Source organism: Rattus rattus, chromosome 5 (genome assembly GCF_011064425.1).
Source record: "Rattus rattus isolate New Zealand chromosome 5, Rrattus_CSIRO_v1, whole genome shotgun sequence".
Classification (NCBI taxonomy): Eukaryota; Metazoa; Chordata; class Mammalia; order Rodentia; family Muridae; genus Rattus; species Rattus rattus.
In genome coordinates, this window is record NC_046158.1 from 108,329,930 (window position 1) to 108,347,427 (window position 17,498).

Here is a 17,498-nt window from a genome sequence, read left to right on the forward strand (position 1 = left end):
CCGATGGCACAGACAGCACAGGATGCATACGTGTACAGTCCTGACACTCGTGCAAACAACCACACGCAGGCACATAACCCGTAGTGACACGCAAAACCACAAAGACAGGTCCAGCACACTTGGATATTTGTGAATAGACACGTGTCCACCCTCATCGGCGAACACATATAACTAAGCTTGGAGACATAGCTACACACTCAGAATCAGACACACACACACACACACACACACACACACACACACACACACACACACACGGGACAATTGCACTGCACTGACTACAAGCCCTCCAGGTGACAGACGGCAAAAGAGCTACTCTTTTCACCTGAGAGAGGCACTGCTCTTTATTCACAAGACGTTATTTCTCCACCACCGTGTACAGCGGCCGACACTGGGCCCTTGGGAGACTCCAGGGTGGTGACACCATGGCAGGGAGGTGAGGAACAGTTTAGTCAGACCCCGGGAACTCAGAAGCAGCAGGAGCACAGGCAGGCCTCGAGTTCTCAGCGCTAAGATGGCCTCAACAGGTAGTGAGCACCTCCTTAGCAGCAGCAGCTCAGCCTCTCCCTCAACCCCGCCCTGCTCAGGACCGGCCCTGCTCTCTTTGTGAGGAGCAGAGCAGCAGATGGGGTCCAAGGTGGGATCTCAGGTGTGAAGGACGAATGGAGCAGGAGGTTAGGGGTGGAGAGCCTAGCGGAAACTAGAGGTGGAGGTGGGAATGATCCCAAAAAAATCATAGTCTGGTTTGGCTGCCAACCCAGTGGGCTGTCCAGGCAGCCTGTCTCCTCAGACAGCCTGTTGGCTCTGTTGTGCAGTGGGTGAGTGGGCATAGATGAGCTCAGCCTTGACCCAGGATGGCAAAGTCTCTTGCTGATAGACGTAGTCTTGGAGTGGAGACTTTCTACTCCAAAGCAACGGCACTGTACAGGCCCGGGGTGGCTGTTGTTCCTCAAAGGCCACTGTCGAAGTTCAGCAGAAACCGACAGAGAGGAAGTGGTGTGTGTTGCTCAGGCTTTCCCTGCATGTCCTGTAGCAGGAACCGATACTCCAGCTCTAAAACAGAATGACACCAGAGGGAGGCTTGGACTCCCTGTCTGGGAAGGTAGCGGGAGTCGACAAAAACACCTGCTCTTTGAGACGAGCCAGGCCTAACCCTCCCTCGGGATGCAAGGATCTCAGCCCCTCTGAGGAGCGGCCAGGGCTCTTACAGACAGAGCCTCCTGCTTTCTGCTCAACTCCATCCACTGCCATCAGTTACTTCTTGAGGCCCTACTGTGTACAGGCTCAGCTCAGGTACTTGGGAATAAAGGTGGAGTCTACATGTAGCCCTAATATGAGTGAAGAGTCACCCCAACCCACAATATGGAACGTTTATCTGTCACCAGGAAATATGAGTGCACTCAAGGGAAAAAAGGAGGAGCAGGTGGGAGAAAGCAAGAGCACAAGTTTAGACAGTGTGGCTGAGGCGGGCTGTGCTGAGGAGACTGCATTTGAGTAGAACAGGAAGATTTGGAACAAGCAAGGTGGCTGATGGGGGAAAGATGGCGGCTGTGAAAGCCATCAGCAAGTGCAAAGGTCCTGAGGTAGGGGCCTTTGGGATGAATCCTGCCAGAGCATGGCATACCATGTGAGTCTCTGATTTCATTTCAAAATCTGACGAGGAAGGCTTCCGGGCGGTTTATGAAGAGCACAGTGAACACCAAGGAGAAAGGAGCCAGAGAGGATGTGAGAAAGGCAAGTGTCAGAGCAGGGTATGACGTGGGCAGTGTGATTATGAAGCTAGAACCAAGAGGACTGGTTTATGTGTGGGGAGGAGGGAGAAGATATGTGTGAAGGGACCCCATGGTACCGAGCCTGAGCTATGCTTTGATCAGAACCAAAATGGAGAAGGGGTTGAAGTAAGGGTCTCCTGTCACACTCTACTGATTTTAGTGATCTGTCTCGTTTCTTCTCTCTCTCCCTGCCCACACCCAATAATCCTGGATTTCAACCGGGTTTACAGCCACTCAGAGTCACACAGCTAGGGAGGGTAGACCCAGGAACAAATGAAGGTCTCTCTGCCCCTAGGCTATGTGGGCCATCAATGGAATTAAAGCTGTGTGACATTTGTTTCTTTCACTGGAGCCTCTGTGCCCCAACCAATCAACAGGCTTCGTCAGCACTGGAACCACAGAAGGATGTGTATACCATTAAACTATGGCCTTAGTGGGCAGGGAGACCCAGAGAGGGTACTATGGACTTCCAAGCTCTGGACCAAATCCAGTATTGCAGAGGAGGGGCGATCGCACTGTTCACTTTAAAGTCTGCCTCCGGAGCTTTCAAGTCTTGTGCCTTGGGCAAGCTTCTTACATTCTGCCTCAGTTTTCCCACCTGTGGAGTGGGGATAAGACTGTTTCTAGGGGTCCAGGGGAGAGAGTCTCAGGAAAGAGTCAGTACACTGGACTCATTCCGGGTTGGGGCTCACTGTGGTCTGGGCGTGGCTCTGATTAGCAGTTTTTACCAGCCACTCGGCCCTGGAACCCAGATCTTTTGATATTCATAGATGTTATGAACATTCTGCCTGAGCTTGCTGTGGGGAAGGCTCAGCTCCACACAGCTGGGCTGGCTCTAGGTAGAACCAGATCCCCAGAGCCTGAGAACAGTGTTTAGGGCCTGACAATGCATCCCACCCCTGATGAGCTTAGGGGGAGAGCTAAGGAGCTAGCTTAGCTGCCTGTCTGCTTGCCCGCTGAGTGGTTCAGTCTCTGATTTTCCTGGGAAAGCACTAATTACCCCATGGCTCCCTGGGAGTGTGGTAAATGATCTGTCAAAGCCCCACCCCCGCCCCACCCCCCCAGCCTGGGAGCACTGCTGCCTTCTCTTAGATGGGTGCTGCCCTTACCTTCCTCTTTCCTCTAAGAAGGCTGGACCACAACAAACTGACCATCTACAGGGAAGCTGGGGCTGGACTCCTGAACCATTCGTGTCTCAAAGTATGGTCCCCAGACCTGAGGCCTCAGCTTCCTGGGACCCCCTGCTAAGAATGCTGATTCTCAGACTACCTGACACCTCCTGAAGTTGGGGTGGGGGTTTTGGAAGCTATGTCTAACAATCTTTCTAGGGGATCTGAAGTTCCCCCACACTGGGAAATCACAGATGTGGGGGCTGTGGCCAAAGGAGAGATGATTATCGAGCACTGTGGCTGCCCACAGGCTGGGAGAGAGATACCCTGCCTTGCAATGTGAGTCCTTGTGACTCCTCACCGGTGAGCTGGGACAGATCTACTGCCCATCTAACACATCTAATTTACAGCCTACTGCTCATTGGTGAGGGTCCCGAGGCCGCAGTTCTAGGGAAAACAAATGCGACAGCCAATGAGAACTCAGTTAACCCTTACAAGAACCGTTTTGGGTAGGGCCCTATCACTGCCTTAATCCACAGAAGCAAGATGGAGGAAGTTAACTTACTCCATAGCTAACCTCAGTGTGCTAAACTTTGAGCCATTGCATCTGTCCCCAGAGACAATCACCGAGCCTCTGAGCTGAGCCAGCCTGTAGGGAGGCGATGAAAGGCAGACACACCACCATACACACTATAAAGGTAAATCTGAATAGGGATGAGGATAGGGAATACCGGGGGAGGAGTTGGGTAACAAGGAGCTCTGGCGAGACCACTCTGAGACAGGCCTAGCAGAAGGGGTGGTTTCAACTTCTGCCTTTCTCTGCTGTTAAAGCGGTGTAGCAATTAGCACTCCTACCAGGTCTGGTGTGACTACATCACAAGAACTGCAGGGACTGGGGGGACAGTTCATTGATCAAGGACACTGGCTGTTCTCCCAGAAGTCCCGGGTTCAGTTCCCAGTTCCCAGTTACCACACGTCAGTTCACGACTGCCTCTTAACTCCAGACTGGGAGGATATGACGCTTTCACACAGACACGCGCGCAGGTGAATATGCACAGGAGATAAAGAAATTGTTTATTAAAAAAGGACAAAACTGCAAAGCATGGCAGGTGCTGAACAAATAGAAACCTTTTGTTGTTGTTGTTGTTGTTGTTGTCGTTGTAGTAAGAACTGAATTCAAAGTTGACAACTTGGGGACCAAACAGCTACGTGTCCTAGGTAAGTCCTGACCCCTCTGAGTCTCTGCTTCTACAGCTACAAAGTGGGGATAGCAGCAGCCACGCCCAGAAAGGGACGACTGTGAGACCCAGAGTGGCCTACACCATCAGAGCTGGTGAGTCTCATCACTTCACTCTGCTTCCAGCCTACTCAGCAGCTTCCCTCCAGGACAGCCTGCCCATGGTGGTTCAAGCTGCCCCCAGGGTCTGTGGCACTTTTATTTTTAATTGTTCTGGCTTCAGAGCCGAGGCCTCTAACTCTAAATGGCTCCTCTTGCCCTGTAAAAATAGGTCCTTGGCAGCTTGAGCCTCCTGACAGGTCCCACACAAAGGCAGCCAGGCAGGCTGGCCTGCTGATGCCAGCCCAGGGCTATGGGAATCAGCAACAAGCGTGAGCCAGGCTGTATCAGTTGTACCGTGTCTCTGCAGGCCCCAGCATGCCTGGCAGAATGGCCCTGGTCAAGTCGATGTCTGTCTGGCCTTGTTTCTTGCATCTAGAGACACGGAACGGTGTTTGGGGCCTCAAGGAGAGAACGTGGATCTTAGGGCCTGGCACACATCGAAAATGCATTTGTCACTCTTACAGGCATCAAAACCTCCTGAGATTGCATTCATGTCCTGGCCATTAGTCAAATCTCTTGTGTCTTAGCTTTGAAGTTTCCAAGTCTCCCCCTCCTCCTGTTCATTCAAGTCTTCTCTCTGGAATGCCACACACACACACACACACACACACACACACACACACACACACACACACACACACACACACACACACACCAGGGAAGGGATGAAATTATTAGATCTTTACTGTACAGCCTCGTATAAAAGGATTTCTTGGCTCCCGAGTGAGGATGGACAGGAGAGAGGAAAGAAATGGGTGCTAGGTAAAAGCGTATGAATATCTCCCATCTTGCCTTTTGGAACTGCACTGCCCCCACCCCGACCCCCATGGATACCCTTGGCCCATCTCTACCTCTCCCTGGAGCACTGACACCCACCTGACATGTGAAGCATTACAGGCTAATCTGTCAGCTCCTTGAGCACAGGGTCTTGTACTTGGTTTGTTCTTCCCAGGGGCCGCATCTCTACTGCCCAGTGCACTGCCACACACACAGTAGACACTCCGTGCATGCTGGTAAGTGCACGAAGCGTGAACGGATCACATCTGGATTAAAGCACCCAGACTGGCTGTTGTGATGGCTGGTTCATATCAATTATCTGTCATAATCTGCGTTCGACCCCAGGCAGGCTGTACCTTGCCCATTTAGTTTACACATTTGCCCACGAATCTCAGTGGACTCACGGCAACTGATGGGCGAGCATAAGGGACTTTTATGTGGACACACGTCAACTCCCCCACACTCAGATGTGAGAGTGAAGGGGGTAATTTGGAAGCTCTGCTGAGCGCCTTTGCCAAAGATGCTGTATATAAATAGCAGGTAGTACAGCTATTATTCTTCCTAATCTCCCAGTTCCTAATCCCAGGCAGGCCGGTGTCTGTGCATGCGTGCCCCAGAACCAGGAGCAGCACAGGGCAGGAGGCTGCCTCAATTCTGACCCCAGCAGTAGGCCCTTCCTCTTCCAATCCCAGGTGGATTCTGGAGGATGGTTTTCACAAGGCTTTAATGGACGCCATGGTCCTGTCAGACCTGATTTAAAGAGCTGGAGACTCGGGGTTGGGGATTTGGCTCAGTGGTAGAGCGCTTACCTAGGAAGCGCAAGGTCCTGGGTTCGGTCCCTAGCCCCGGAAAAAAAAAAAAAAAAAAAAAAAAAAAAAAAAAAAAGAAGATCCTGTCTCAAGAGCTGGAGACTCTCCCTGCAGCCCAGCTCAGATGCTAGAACCAAGTTCTCTTTCTTGCCTAGTCCCCGTCCTCCTTTTCGCCTCCCTCCAGCCACCTCTTATTCCAAGTACAGTGGCCCCTTGAGTGTATAAATCAAGCATGGTAGGCCCTACTTGCATCTTGCCTGCAGTGTTCCTATTTGCAGAACCAATTCTCTTGGGCTTCTGGACCACCCTCCAGATTTGCAGGCCGCACACTGTTGCCCTTATCTAAACAAGCTGACACACACGCACACTTGTGACACACACTCCCTACAAGACCTTCTCCGCTCCTTCTGTCTGCTTGTCTTTCTCTGCATCTTCTCCCGGAGCACCCGTGGGTCCTTGTAATCCCCTAGGCCCAAAGAAATACATCTAATCTTCCTCCTAGGGTTGCCCTGTGGTCCCTCAAGGACTGTTGCCAAACACTTCTCAAACACTGTCCTTGCCCTTGGTACATGGTAGGCTCTTCTTAAAATGCAGTGCAAATATCAGCCTGTGTAACTCTCCCAGTGGCAGTTCTGGGTCGCTGCTCATGTTGGCCTGGTCTGCTTTAAAGGAAGCAGGGACACAGAAACAAGGCCTTTTCCCCAAGTCTGCAGCTTCTCGGACCAGGAGTAAAGATCTAAAGCTTGGGAGGTGGTTCCTGTGTTCGTCAGCTGCGTCCTGCCCTCCTCTCTGGTAAGAAAAACAAAACAAAACAAAACAAACAAACAAACAAACAAACAAAAAAAGGAGAAAAGAAAAAAAAAAGAATCTTAAAAGACCCCAGGCTTTTGACCGTAGGTGTAGGGAATGGCGGTGGGGTGGGGTGGGGGGGCAGGTTGGGGGTGCCATTGCATAAGGGGCTTTCTACACCATTAGGCAATCTTCCTCCTTCTCCTCTGAGCTTAAACATCCTCTTTATTAAGAGGCTGGGCCAGTAGGGCCTGTCTTGTTTCCTTACGTCCCCCAATCACCATCCTGGGAAACAAAATTGACTATCTCTGAACTTCCAGCTCAGAAACTCTCCAGTTAATAGAGGGTCTTGATTCCTCTTCCCTGCCTTGGTGCCCAGCCTTCTGCCAACTGACCAAGCACCTGACCCAGCTCAAGGAAATCCAGAGCTGAAGTACACTTTGCATCCTAGAGGCTCTGTCCTTTGGGAGTGGCTCTCCCATCTCTCATCTTCCTCATTGGGGTCACTATTTGCAGCCCAGGCCCCTCCCAGCCCAGTGCTGCCTGGGCCCTCTCCACTCTCAATCTACTCTCCCTGATAGAAGGCCTCAGGTCAGACTCCTCCCTAGGGTCCAGCCCTACTCCTTTCCCTGCCACAGCATTCTTGCTGCTCTTCTCCCCCAGCGCGCCTTTACCAAGAGGCACTGAAGTCCTTCCTACACACACGCTATTTTTGTACCATCACTCTCTCCTTCCTCTCCCCCTTCCCCCTGCATTTACTTCCTGGTTTTGCTTTACCTCGGGGCCAGCTAGGAAAGATTTGGGCCCCTAGAACCCATGCCCACGCGGAGGCCGACCTTCGGCTTTGGGACACACGGTCAGGGCCTCTTGGGGAGGGGCAGAAGGCAAACCTCCCCGCCCCCTCCACTCTCCACCCTTGCCAGCGCGCCTGCCGCGGGCAGCCTCTTGCCCACTGGAGACTAGAACTGACCGGGTGAGAGGCGGAGAACAGGGGCGATCGGCCGCCACTTTCCCAGTCCACCTTAAGAGGACCAAGTAGCCAGCCCGCCGCTCCGACCTGAGAAAAACAAGTTTGCGCAAAGTGGTGCGCGGCCAGCCTCCGGGCAGAGGGAGCGGTGCTTCCACCGCCTGGCAGCCCTGCGCGCGGCGGCGCAGGTCCGAGCGGCTGGCGGGGACCCGCACGGGCAGAGCGGGCTCGCGCAGAGCCGAGGCGGGCGGCGCAGCTCGCGGGGGGCACTAGGGCGCGGGCGGGAAGGTGCGGGCGCGAGGCGGGGGCGCTCGGCCGGGCCGCCCTCGCGCTGGCCTCGCGACGGCTCCGCGCAGCCCGCACTCGCTCTGCGAGCTGTCCCCGCTCGCGCTCGCTCTCCGTGCTCTGTCCCCGCTCCCTCTCCCTCTTCCTCTCCCCCTCTTTCCTTCTCCCTCGCTATCCGCTCCCCCGCCCCCGTGCCTCTGGCTCTGCGCCTGGCTCCCTCGGGTCCGCTCCCCTTTCCCGCCGGCCTGGCCCGGCGTCACGCTCCCGGAGTCTCCCCGCTCCGCGGCGTCTCATTGTGGGAGGGGGTCAGATCACCCCGCCGGGCGGTGGCGCTGGGGGGCAGCGGAGGGGGAGGGGCCTTAGTCGTTCGCCCGCGCCGCCCGCCCGCCTGCCGAGCGCGCTCACCGCCGATCTCCCTCCTTGCTCTGCAGCCGCGGCCCATGGAGCCCGCCGGCCCGGCCCCTGGCCGCCTAGGGCCGCTGCTGTTCTGCCTGCTGCTCTCCGCGTCCTGTTTCTGTGCAGGTAAGCACCCTCAGCTCCCACTGCCACCCTCCCCAAGCTGCGGGCTCAGGCTCCGCACACTGCCGCTCAGCTAATGTCGACAGATCCCTGTAACGGGGGTTACAGATGCAGAATTGAGGCCCAGAGAGGGTCAGCCACTTGCCCAAGGTCACATAGCCTAGGCTAGAAGCCGGGATAGAACTCTTCTTATTCGGATCTGCCTTGTGGACTGTGACTGGGTAGCCCTGCGCTGGGCTGCGGGGTATAGGAATGAGTTGGTTTACCATACCCCTTGCCCAACCTGAATGGGGAAGCAGGCTGGCAATTGCTTTAGGCAGTAGGGCGCCTGGCTTCCCCATACGCTGCCTTGCTAGACTTGATTGGAGAGAGGTCGGGGCAGAGGTCCTCGCTCGCACTGCTGGGCTGTTGGGATGGAGAAGAGTGAGCTATCGCTCTAGTACCAGAGAAAGCAGGGTTAGGGTTAGTGGAGGTGGAGACAGGAAGGGAGGCCTGAATAAGCCACAGACCCTTGGGAGACACGTTGGATTTACCTGTGGTGGGCACAGCCCTCCCTGGATGGTCTCCTCCCCGCTACCCCCCTGCCTTCCTTAGGCAAGCTTCCAGTAGCTCCCTGCAGTTCCAGCATGTACCTGTGGCTCTGAGCTTGTCTTCTTTGTTGGCCTACATCAAACACCTGGCTGTCTCCAGCAGGAGGGCTCTGAAGGCCGGTTGGCCAAGGAGTGAGGTCACCATTCAGGAGTCCTGCATCTTAAAGGGGTTTTGCAAAAATCCTGGGTCTGGTCTGGAAGGATATGGAGGCTAAAGCTGTACAGGGGAGGAGAGAGGGAGCCTTATTTAGTGTCTTCTTGGATTGGTGCTATGGACATAAGGGTCTCTGTACACCCTTCCTTTTTCCGGGAGGTAAATATGGTCTCAGCACCCCCTCCTCACCCACATTTGCCTGGAGCTTGGCACCTGATGGCAATGTAGAAGGAGGAAGAGAGTCAGCTTCAGGGAAGAGAGAACAGCAGGGTGGGAAAAAGTGGGGTGTCCAGGAGCTCTCTCTGGGTCACAGTACCCCCAAAAACCCAGGCACCCACCAAGTGCTCCCCACCAAGTGCTCCCACCCCATTCACAGTTTTCAGTTACCCTTGGGTCCTTTCAGGGCCAAACGGATGGATTTCACCTCTCTCCTGAGATCTGGTCTGCTTCCTCCTGCCTTACCAAAGTTCTAGCCCAACCCTGTCATGTTCCAGGGCTTAGGAATCTACAGGCATCTCTCCGAAGTGCAGAAAGCTGCGTCCAGGTTAATATCTAAATGTTTGTTCTGCATCTTTTTCTGACTAGGGCCCTATGGCAAATGAATAGTTAACAAGTGTTCAAACTAGCAGTCTGCCCTTCCTGGGCATGGGGTTGCGGTGGGGGGTTGGGGGTGGGGGGAGCGGGGAATGATAACACCTTTCTTAAGAGCCGTATCTACCCCCTTCCCTACCCTCACCTATCAAAACAGTCTATAAATGATAAAGATTGGACCTTCTGTTCTAATCCATTCAGCATCAATAACCTGAAAAAGTAGGAGCAGTGGAGGGGCATAGATTAACTTCATAGTAAGTCAGTCTTGGGAGGTGAGAATGAGATTCTCCGTGAGGAAGGGATGGTGCATGGCCTCGGAGCACCAGCCTCCCAGCAACCCACACATAGTCCCCTGGGGCTCAGCATCAAATTCACATCTTTGCCACAGGAAGTACTTTAGCTCCTACTGGACTCATCCTCCCTTGTCCAGGCTAGGGAATTTACAGCAAAGCAGAAGAGGAGGAGAGAAGGACAGACAGGTGGAAGGCAGCTGTAGGTAGGACAGAAGGACAGAGAGGTAGAAGGCAGTTGCAGGTAGGACAGAAGGACAGACAGGTAGAAGGCAGTTGTAGGCAGAACAGAAAGACAGACAGGTAGAAGGCAGATGTCCAGTTTTCTAGGAAAATGGATTTGTTTGAGCAAGAAACCCAAATATCAGCTTAGAAAAGACAGCTTTGGATTGAATGAGTGCTGTCTCTGGCAGAACTGTCATCCTGGGAGGTGTCATGTGATTGCTGGGCTTCACAAGATCACTGCTTGGGTGAAGGGAACTGGTCATGTGAATTATTGCCTCCGGGAGGCAGGAGAGGAAGTTTCTAAAGATTGCACTCGACAAATGATGCCAAAGGAAAATTCTAAAAAGATTCTGGTGAAGTCACCACCGTGGGTTCTTGCAGCCTGTGTAGGGGCTGACCCTGCTATTCTGAACCAACGAACGAACGACCGAGATGGTGGCAGGCCTCACACTCAGCCACAGGATGCTCTCCCAGCCCTGGCTGGGCCTGAGCCCTGGGATGGACTTCTTTGCTCTAGTAGGGTGTATCTGAGGGGAGTTGAGGTTCCAGCGTAGATGAACAGTGAGCCCCTCCAGCGAGCCTTGTGGCCCTTGGGTAGACAGCAGCATGCTGGTGACGCCTCTGTGTTTTCCTAAGCAGTATAGCTGATCTCACTTCCTCTTTCGTAGGAAAGGGGGTGGGATGGGGTTATCTGCTATGTCTAAAGTCCAGAGACTTTTGGAAGGCTCACTGAAAGCTCAGTGTTCTCTGGGTGCCTGGTGCCCATTAATTATTCCTGTCCCCCCATCCCCCAGGAGCTGATTTTTAGAAGTCTTGACTGTGTTGAGAAAGGGAGACGAACCCGTGTAAACTGAGTAGCTAGCTGCATTCCAGGCCCAGGGCTTTGTCCACACAGTCTCACTTACCAGCCGTGTGCCATTCGGCTCCTACTAGTGAGGTTCAGATGAGGAAAACTGAGTCCAAAGCTTGTCCCAGGAGTAAGCAGTAAAGGAGCCAGAAGTCGGGATCCAGCGTCTGGTGAGAGGAATGAGTGACTTAGGACTATGCAGCCCACGTTGGTTGGGGTGAGAAGAGCCACCTGAGGCTGAAGAGTTACAGGAAGGTTCTTGTCAGCAAAAGCTTTTGGTCAGGTCTCCCTGAAGTCCACTGAGCGTGGAACTGGTAGCCTCTTGGCTTCTTGGGGGAGCGATGTGGTTTGAACAAGAGGCCCCATCTGGGCTGGGGAGCTCTGGATTCCCTAACACTGGAACGTTCCTCCCCGAATCTTGCCCTTTGCAACAGATGGAGAGCAGTGGGCGAAAGGAAGGGAGTCTAAAAGTGCTGAGTGGATCCCACACACACCACCTCGCCACTTGCAGAGCCTGCGTGTGACAGTGTGTGACAGGTTATTTCTTATTTGTCATCATGGGCTGAGGGAAGAGGACCCTCCTTAACTATGTTCAGGTTCCTGGCTGTGGACTCAGCTCTGACTATGACACCATGTCACTCCCCAGCTCAAAACTGGTGACGCCTTGGGCCAAGTTTTCTTTAAAAGAAAGAAAGGAAGGAAAGAGGAAGGAAGGGAGGAAGGAAGGAAGGAAGGAAGGAAGAAAGGAAGGAAGGAAGGAAGGAAGGAAGGAAGGAAGGAAGGAAGGAAGAAAAGAAGAAAAGAACAGAACAGCAGGGCCTGGGTGTCCTCTGTCAGACCTCATGTTTCCCAATAGGCACACATGTTCATGTGCTGTGAGGTAACAGGGCCTCCTCATTGCACACTGAAGCCCAGGGGAATCCTATGTGGGAGACCTCCAGGCTGCTCCAGTGTGTTATGAACAAGAGGTATTTGATTTATACAATACCTGTTAATATGCAAGCTAACCCCGTTTGGCTCTTGGGCAAGTCCACGCCCCCAGCTAGCCTCTTCTCTCTCTACTTTTGCTCCTGCTGATCTGCCAAGATGACCTTTCCTGTACTTCCTTACCTCCCTTTGTCTGACTCCTCATCCTTCCAGGTTCCCTTTACTTGTCTCCTGCTCAGGGGAGCTAATTCCCCTGACCCGCTCCCATGATTTTATCTGTTCCTCTCTGAGGCTACTTATTACTCCTCCTTTGTTTTGTGACTGTGTGCACTGCGTGTTTAACTCTCGCATCTGCTGCTGCAGCCTCACTGACTATTAGCCTCACCGTGTACACACAACAGTGCCAGGACCCCCTGGGAGGCAGGCCTGGTTCTGCCACCTACTTGAACAATTTGCTGAACTTCCCTGGGTCTCCTTTTTCCTCACCTATAAACCAGAGATGTCATTAACAGCTCTTTCTCCAGGAGTAAGTCAATTAATGCAAATTGAGGTGATGTTTGGAGCATGCCTGGTATCTGTAAGCTATCTTGCAATCACTGCCTTATGCTTTGTGACTTGCTCATCCTGGTACCTGTTAGCTGTCATGCTGTCATTGTTTTATATTGTTTGACTTGCTCATATCTCGGACTGGAACGGACCTTTGCAAAGCAACCGAACCTAGCACGCTCCTACACATAGTGGGCACTCAGGAAACGAGGACCATGAGTAACTAAATGTCAGTGTGACTCAGAGAGCTCTTTTCCCCCTGAAGCTTTCCCCTGGGGGATGGACAGGTTGTGAGGAAACCAGCTCTGTGATCTAATTGCCTTGTTAGTGCCAATGAGCTGTGGACCCAACCTGACTCTAGGTGTCTCCCTCTGGACTCACACGTCTGGAATTGTGGCTTCACAGCCCTGGAAAGCTGGAAGGATAGAGGGCCTAGCACAGGTCTCCAGATCCAAAGTCAGGTCGGGCCAGGCCATGGAGGGAGATGCCAGGTCTCCTACGATACTGGCCGGACACTTTTTAAAACGGAGCTGGATATCTCTACTGTGAAAGCCAGAGTTCTGACAGGATCCTGAGCTCTGTGAGAAAGTGCTAAAAATAATCATCACAATCCTGGCCTCCGAGCTACTGTGTGTGATCCTAGTGGGTCTCAGAGCTACCCTGGAGTATGCACCATTGATGATTGATCATCTAACCCCCTTGACCAGTGAGGGGATGATGGCTCAGCAAGGTGTCTGCCACCCAGATCAATCAACCTGAGCTTCAAAGCCTGTGCTTTAGATGTCTCCTTGATTTGCTTGACAAGCAGGGAGGCTGAAGACCAGGGCTTTTGGCACCTTGCTCTCATGGGACATCTCTTATATAGTTTTTTTTTTTTTTATCGATCCGTGTATCCTCCAGGAGATGAGGGCAGCGGATGTTTCTAAAATGTGCTTCCATCCACACGCTGGAGAGGGCCTGTTACGCTGGCTGATGCTGTTTAACTGTTCACGCGGGCTTCCTGGAACCCTGGCAGGATGGGTCTTCCCTGCCGAGTGGCTTGCCAAGCTTTTGGTCCAGGAAGATGTGGCACAGCAGAGGCAGACGTGGGGGACGTGCAGCATGGTCTTCTGTGCCAGCAGGATTCCCTGGCCCATCCACTTGGGTCTCCAAAGCTGCAGATCAGATCAGCAGCTAGGGGTGTGCAGTGCCGGGGTGGGGGGAGATTGGATGCTGGCGTGAACAGCTGGGAGACATGGCTAGGATAGGTAATGGCATACCAGACTATAGAGCCATTGGCCCGCTCTCTAAGCCAACCATCAATGTCTTCTAGAAATGGAGGCATGAGGTGGCAGCAAATGCCCCGTGTACCTGTCCTTGGCACAGAGCGCACGTTGTTTTCCCACATTCTTCCACTTTTGGAAACTTCAGACATATGCAGAATGACAAGGGCTGATACAATGACCCAAGCCTTCCTACTGAATGGTCTTCTACGTTCTTGTTTCTCAGTGTAACTGGGTGAAAGGAGCTGGCACGAGGAGACTTGCACAGTGGATACTGGGCACAGCCATTCCTCCTGGATGCATAGATTGCAAGTCTTCCTTTGGACTGTTATCTGACCCTCACAGAGAGCCAAGACAAGCATACATTTTACCCATTTTATAGACGAGGAGACTGAGGCTCCTGAAACCCATGCTAGGCTTTTTTCCAAGCCACTCAGCCAGAGAGAATTAAGGCTAGAACTGAAGCCAGGGTTTGTCTACTCTCGACTGCTGTGCTGTTATCGTTAGGGTCATTTTAATTGTAAATATTTGTGCAGTAGTTCTGAACATTGATAGATGCCAGTAGATTGAACGTCTTCGGGTACCTGGAGGTAAAACCATGAACAAGGTAGGCACATCCCCGGCTCCCATGGAGTTGACGTTCTAACGAGAAAGCAAAAACAAACGCAACTAGTGACGAGTCGTTTCCACGCCGTTTCCTCCTATGCTCACTGCTTCATTCTTTCTGCCCTGACGCCCCTAGCTAGGACACAGGCTGTGTGAGGGTAGACACAGTCACCTGCCTCCTGAGACCTTAACCCAGGACCTGGCCTCCAGTGAGTGGGCTAATCTATGTTAGTGGAACAGAAGAATAGCATGGATAGGAAGACCTCCTTTTAAAGAGAAGGTTTTAAGATGATGTTGCACAGACAAAGATTGTTTCCCCAACTGCCCCCAAGTCCCTCCTCTGGGGCCATGACTTCCGTAGCATGAAGCTTCCAACATACTGAAATCCCAGGAAGCTCATGCCGGTGCAGCTGAGGAGCCCCAGAACTTGAAGGAGACCCCGCAACCACCCTGCGGCCTGGCCCACGTTTTTGTTCACGGTGTTTGTCCCTGTCCCTGTGGTACTCCGGAGTTGGGTGGTGATGGCCCTATCCCGCTGGGTTCATGCAGAGACTCCATATTTGAGGCCTGCCATGATCTGTTTGGCTATGGTGGTCTTTATGTATCTTTATGGCCCTGTTATATGCTAGCCTCATCGTGTGTTTTGGGGCCCTAAAGAGCAGGAAGGGTCCCCACGCCCCTCCACTGAGCCTTAGTTTTCCCTCTGAAGGTAAACCAAAGGCTTCCACGGGTCTCTCCAGCGGCGGCTCCCTGGCCAGCTTCTTTGGCACAGGAGACCTTGTATCAGGCACCCACTGTGTACTCACCCCTGCCTGACCAAGGGCCACATGTCTACTTTCCTGCTTTGTGCTCTGGTTTCCGGTCTGCAATCTGGAAGCTATTCTCACTCTTCTTTCCTGCAGAGGCTGCAAAGGGTTAAGGGAACTACTAGCCGAGCTGGAAAAGCTCTATGAAAGGAATCAGTGAATCACATCAGCTTAGCTGGGGAGAAATCCCATCCGGAGACCGTCTTGTGCTGGCTCAGTGCATGGTAACCACAGTAGATGACGTTTAATAGGTGCGTGTGTGTGTGTGTGTGTGTGTGTGTGTGTGTGTGTGTGTGTGTGTGTGTGTGTGTGTGTGTGTGTCGCTTTTAGAGAGGCCTTTAGCCTGGCCAGGGAAATGCACGTTCTTTGGCATGAACGCAGAAGCCTGAGTTGGAGGCCCCGTCTTGAGAGAAGCACCAGCATAGGGTTGTGCCAGCTCTTTGGCTAGAGGGCTCCATGGCCTCGTAGGGAGGAAAGACTGGTAACAGCAGCTGTCACCTTGTGGGGCCATCTAGTCTGTCCATTGCCCTGGGAAGGTATGCAGAGCGGCATGGTGCTTGTTTCAGAGCAAGTCAGGACTGGAAGTTGTGAGGAGGCCAATGGGTTCCTGACCTCCTTTCTTACTTCCGAGTGGGACGAAGGCTCTTAGGCTGCTGAGCTATCACTCCACTCCAACCTCCCTTCGCTACTTCTGGTTCCCAGAGGTCCATTACAGTTCAAAGGACATCCACAGTACACGTGTATTTGCAGTCTCTGTCCCTTGTATCCCTACCCCTGCCACTGGGCAAGCCACTGGGCAAGCCACGTGCCTTGCTTTGTCACCTTCAAGTTTTGCCTGACCCAGCTGCTGCTCATCCACAGACCCTGTGTGTGCCGTCTGCACCGTGGTTTTTTATGTATGTTAAGGCAGAGAGACTCTGTTGCCCTCTATCCCAACCCCAGCTGAAGGACGCAGTCATATGTTCTCTCCTTCGCCTTTAAACACCTGGATACATGGGAGTTGGCATACACAGAGGCTTCATGGTGATCAGAGACTCTGGTCTGATTGCAAAAGGGCAGAAACATGGGGTCCTGGGTCTCAGTGTAGTGGGGGCTTCAGCAGAGAGCAAAGGGGAGAATGCCCCTGATTCAGGCCTCGAGGCTGCCTTGAGCATGATTTGTGGAGAGAGGAGGTGGAGACAGGGAGGCCACGGGTTGGGTGGGGTGAGAGGAAGGCTGAGTCCATTGTAGCTTGAGACTTGAGCCAGCAGGATTAGCTGATGGGTGGAGTGTGCAGCCTGGGAGGGAGGGAGGGAGGGAGGGATGAGAAGCCACGTGGTTCTCCACTCTACTCTCCACCATTAAGCATGTGTTTTCGAGTAGGAACGGGGCAGGATCCCTGCTTACAGATGAGGAGAGCTGCTTGGCCAAGTCAAACACCAGGCCTCTAGCCCCAAGCCAGAGCTTGCCACTGTCTGGGTATCTTAGGAGTTTGCTGCCTCTGAAAGAGGCCACCAGGGATGTGGCCCAGTGCCCAGTCCTCAGAGATGCCTGTGGTGGAGATAAATTGGAAGCCCTTCCTGTTGACCAGGCCTCCTGTCTGTGACTCTGATGCTTTAGGGTGGGTCTGCACCATCTGTCCAGTGGTGTCAGCAGAAAGTCTGCCCCCTAGTTGTGTACCGGAAGCCATCCTCCAGAATTCTGGGCTGGCCCAGCTCCAGGCCAACTCTGTCCCAGATTGCTGGGGTCCCAAAGACTTTGCTCTACTCCCAGATGGCAAGGCCCTTGCCTCACCTCCCCGTCTTTACTCATGTGGCTTCTCCTGGAAGGCCTGCTTTTACCTCCCCTCCCCTATCGACCTGGCTCAGAGGCTGCCACCTTTAGGAGGTTTTCCTGGATTCAGCCCCTTTCCAATATCCTCCTCCCCAGCAGCCTTTCATGACATTTATTACTAATATATAGTCATTGTTTGTGTCCAGATATCCCCAGCGTAAGCTATTGAAGGATAGACCCACCTTCCTCTTTTTCCGGTGGCATCTAGGACAGACCCTGCCAGTAGAGGAAGCTTTGTAAGCGGGAGGAGATAAATCACTGGGAGGGAAACCACTGAGCAGCCACAGCTGTCAGAGCCCTAGGCTCCCAACTTTGGAGTCCACGCAACTGTAAGCTGGGGCAGCCCCCTCTAGAATCCAACACCAGGAACCTTCTGTCTCTGCTGGCCACAGAGCACAAGTACTCTCAGTACCTCCTTCCCCAGGGCAGGAGCCTAGGCTGAGCACTGTGCAGACTTTGCCCACTGGAAGTTGCTA

At 53.2% G+C, this 17,498-nt stretch overlaps 1 protein-coding gene across 1 annotated transcript in view; it reads left to right on the forward strand.

The window, feature by feature from the left end:
* Nucleotides 1-1,541: 1,541 nt before the first annotated feature.
* Nucleotides 1,542-17,498, forward strand: part of LOC116900973 (tyrosine-protein phosphatase non-receptor type substrate 1) — a 44,245-nt gene continuing 28,288 nt past the window's right edge. The window contains exons 1-3 of the mRNA XM_032902603.1: nt 1,542-1,583; nt 4,136-4,214; nt 7,623-8,369. Coding sequence (XP_032758494.1) covers nt 1,542-1,583; nt 4,136-4,214; nt 7,623-8,369 — 868 coding nt within the window. The remainder of the gene's footprint in view (nt 1,584-4,135; nt 4,215-7,622; nt 8,370-17,498) is intronic.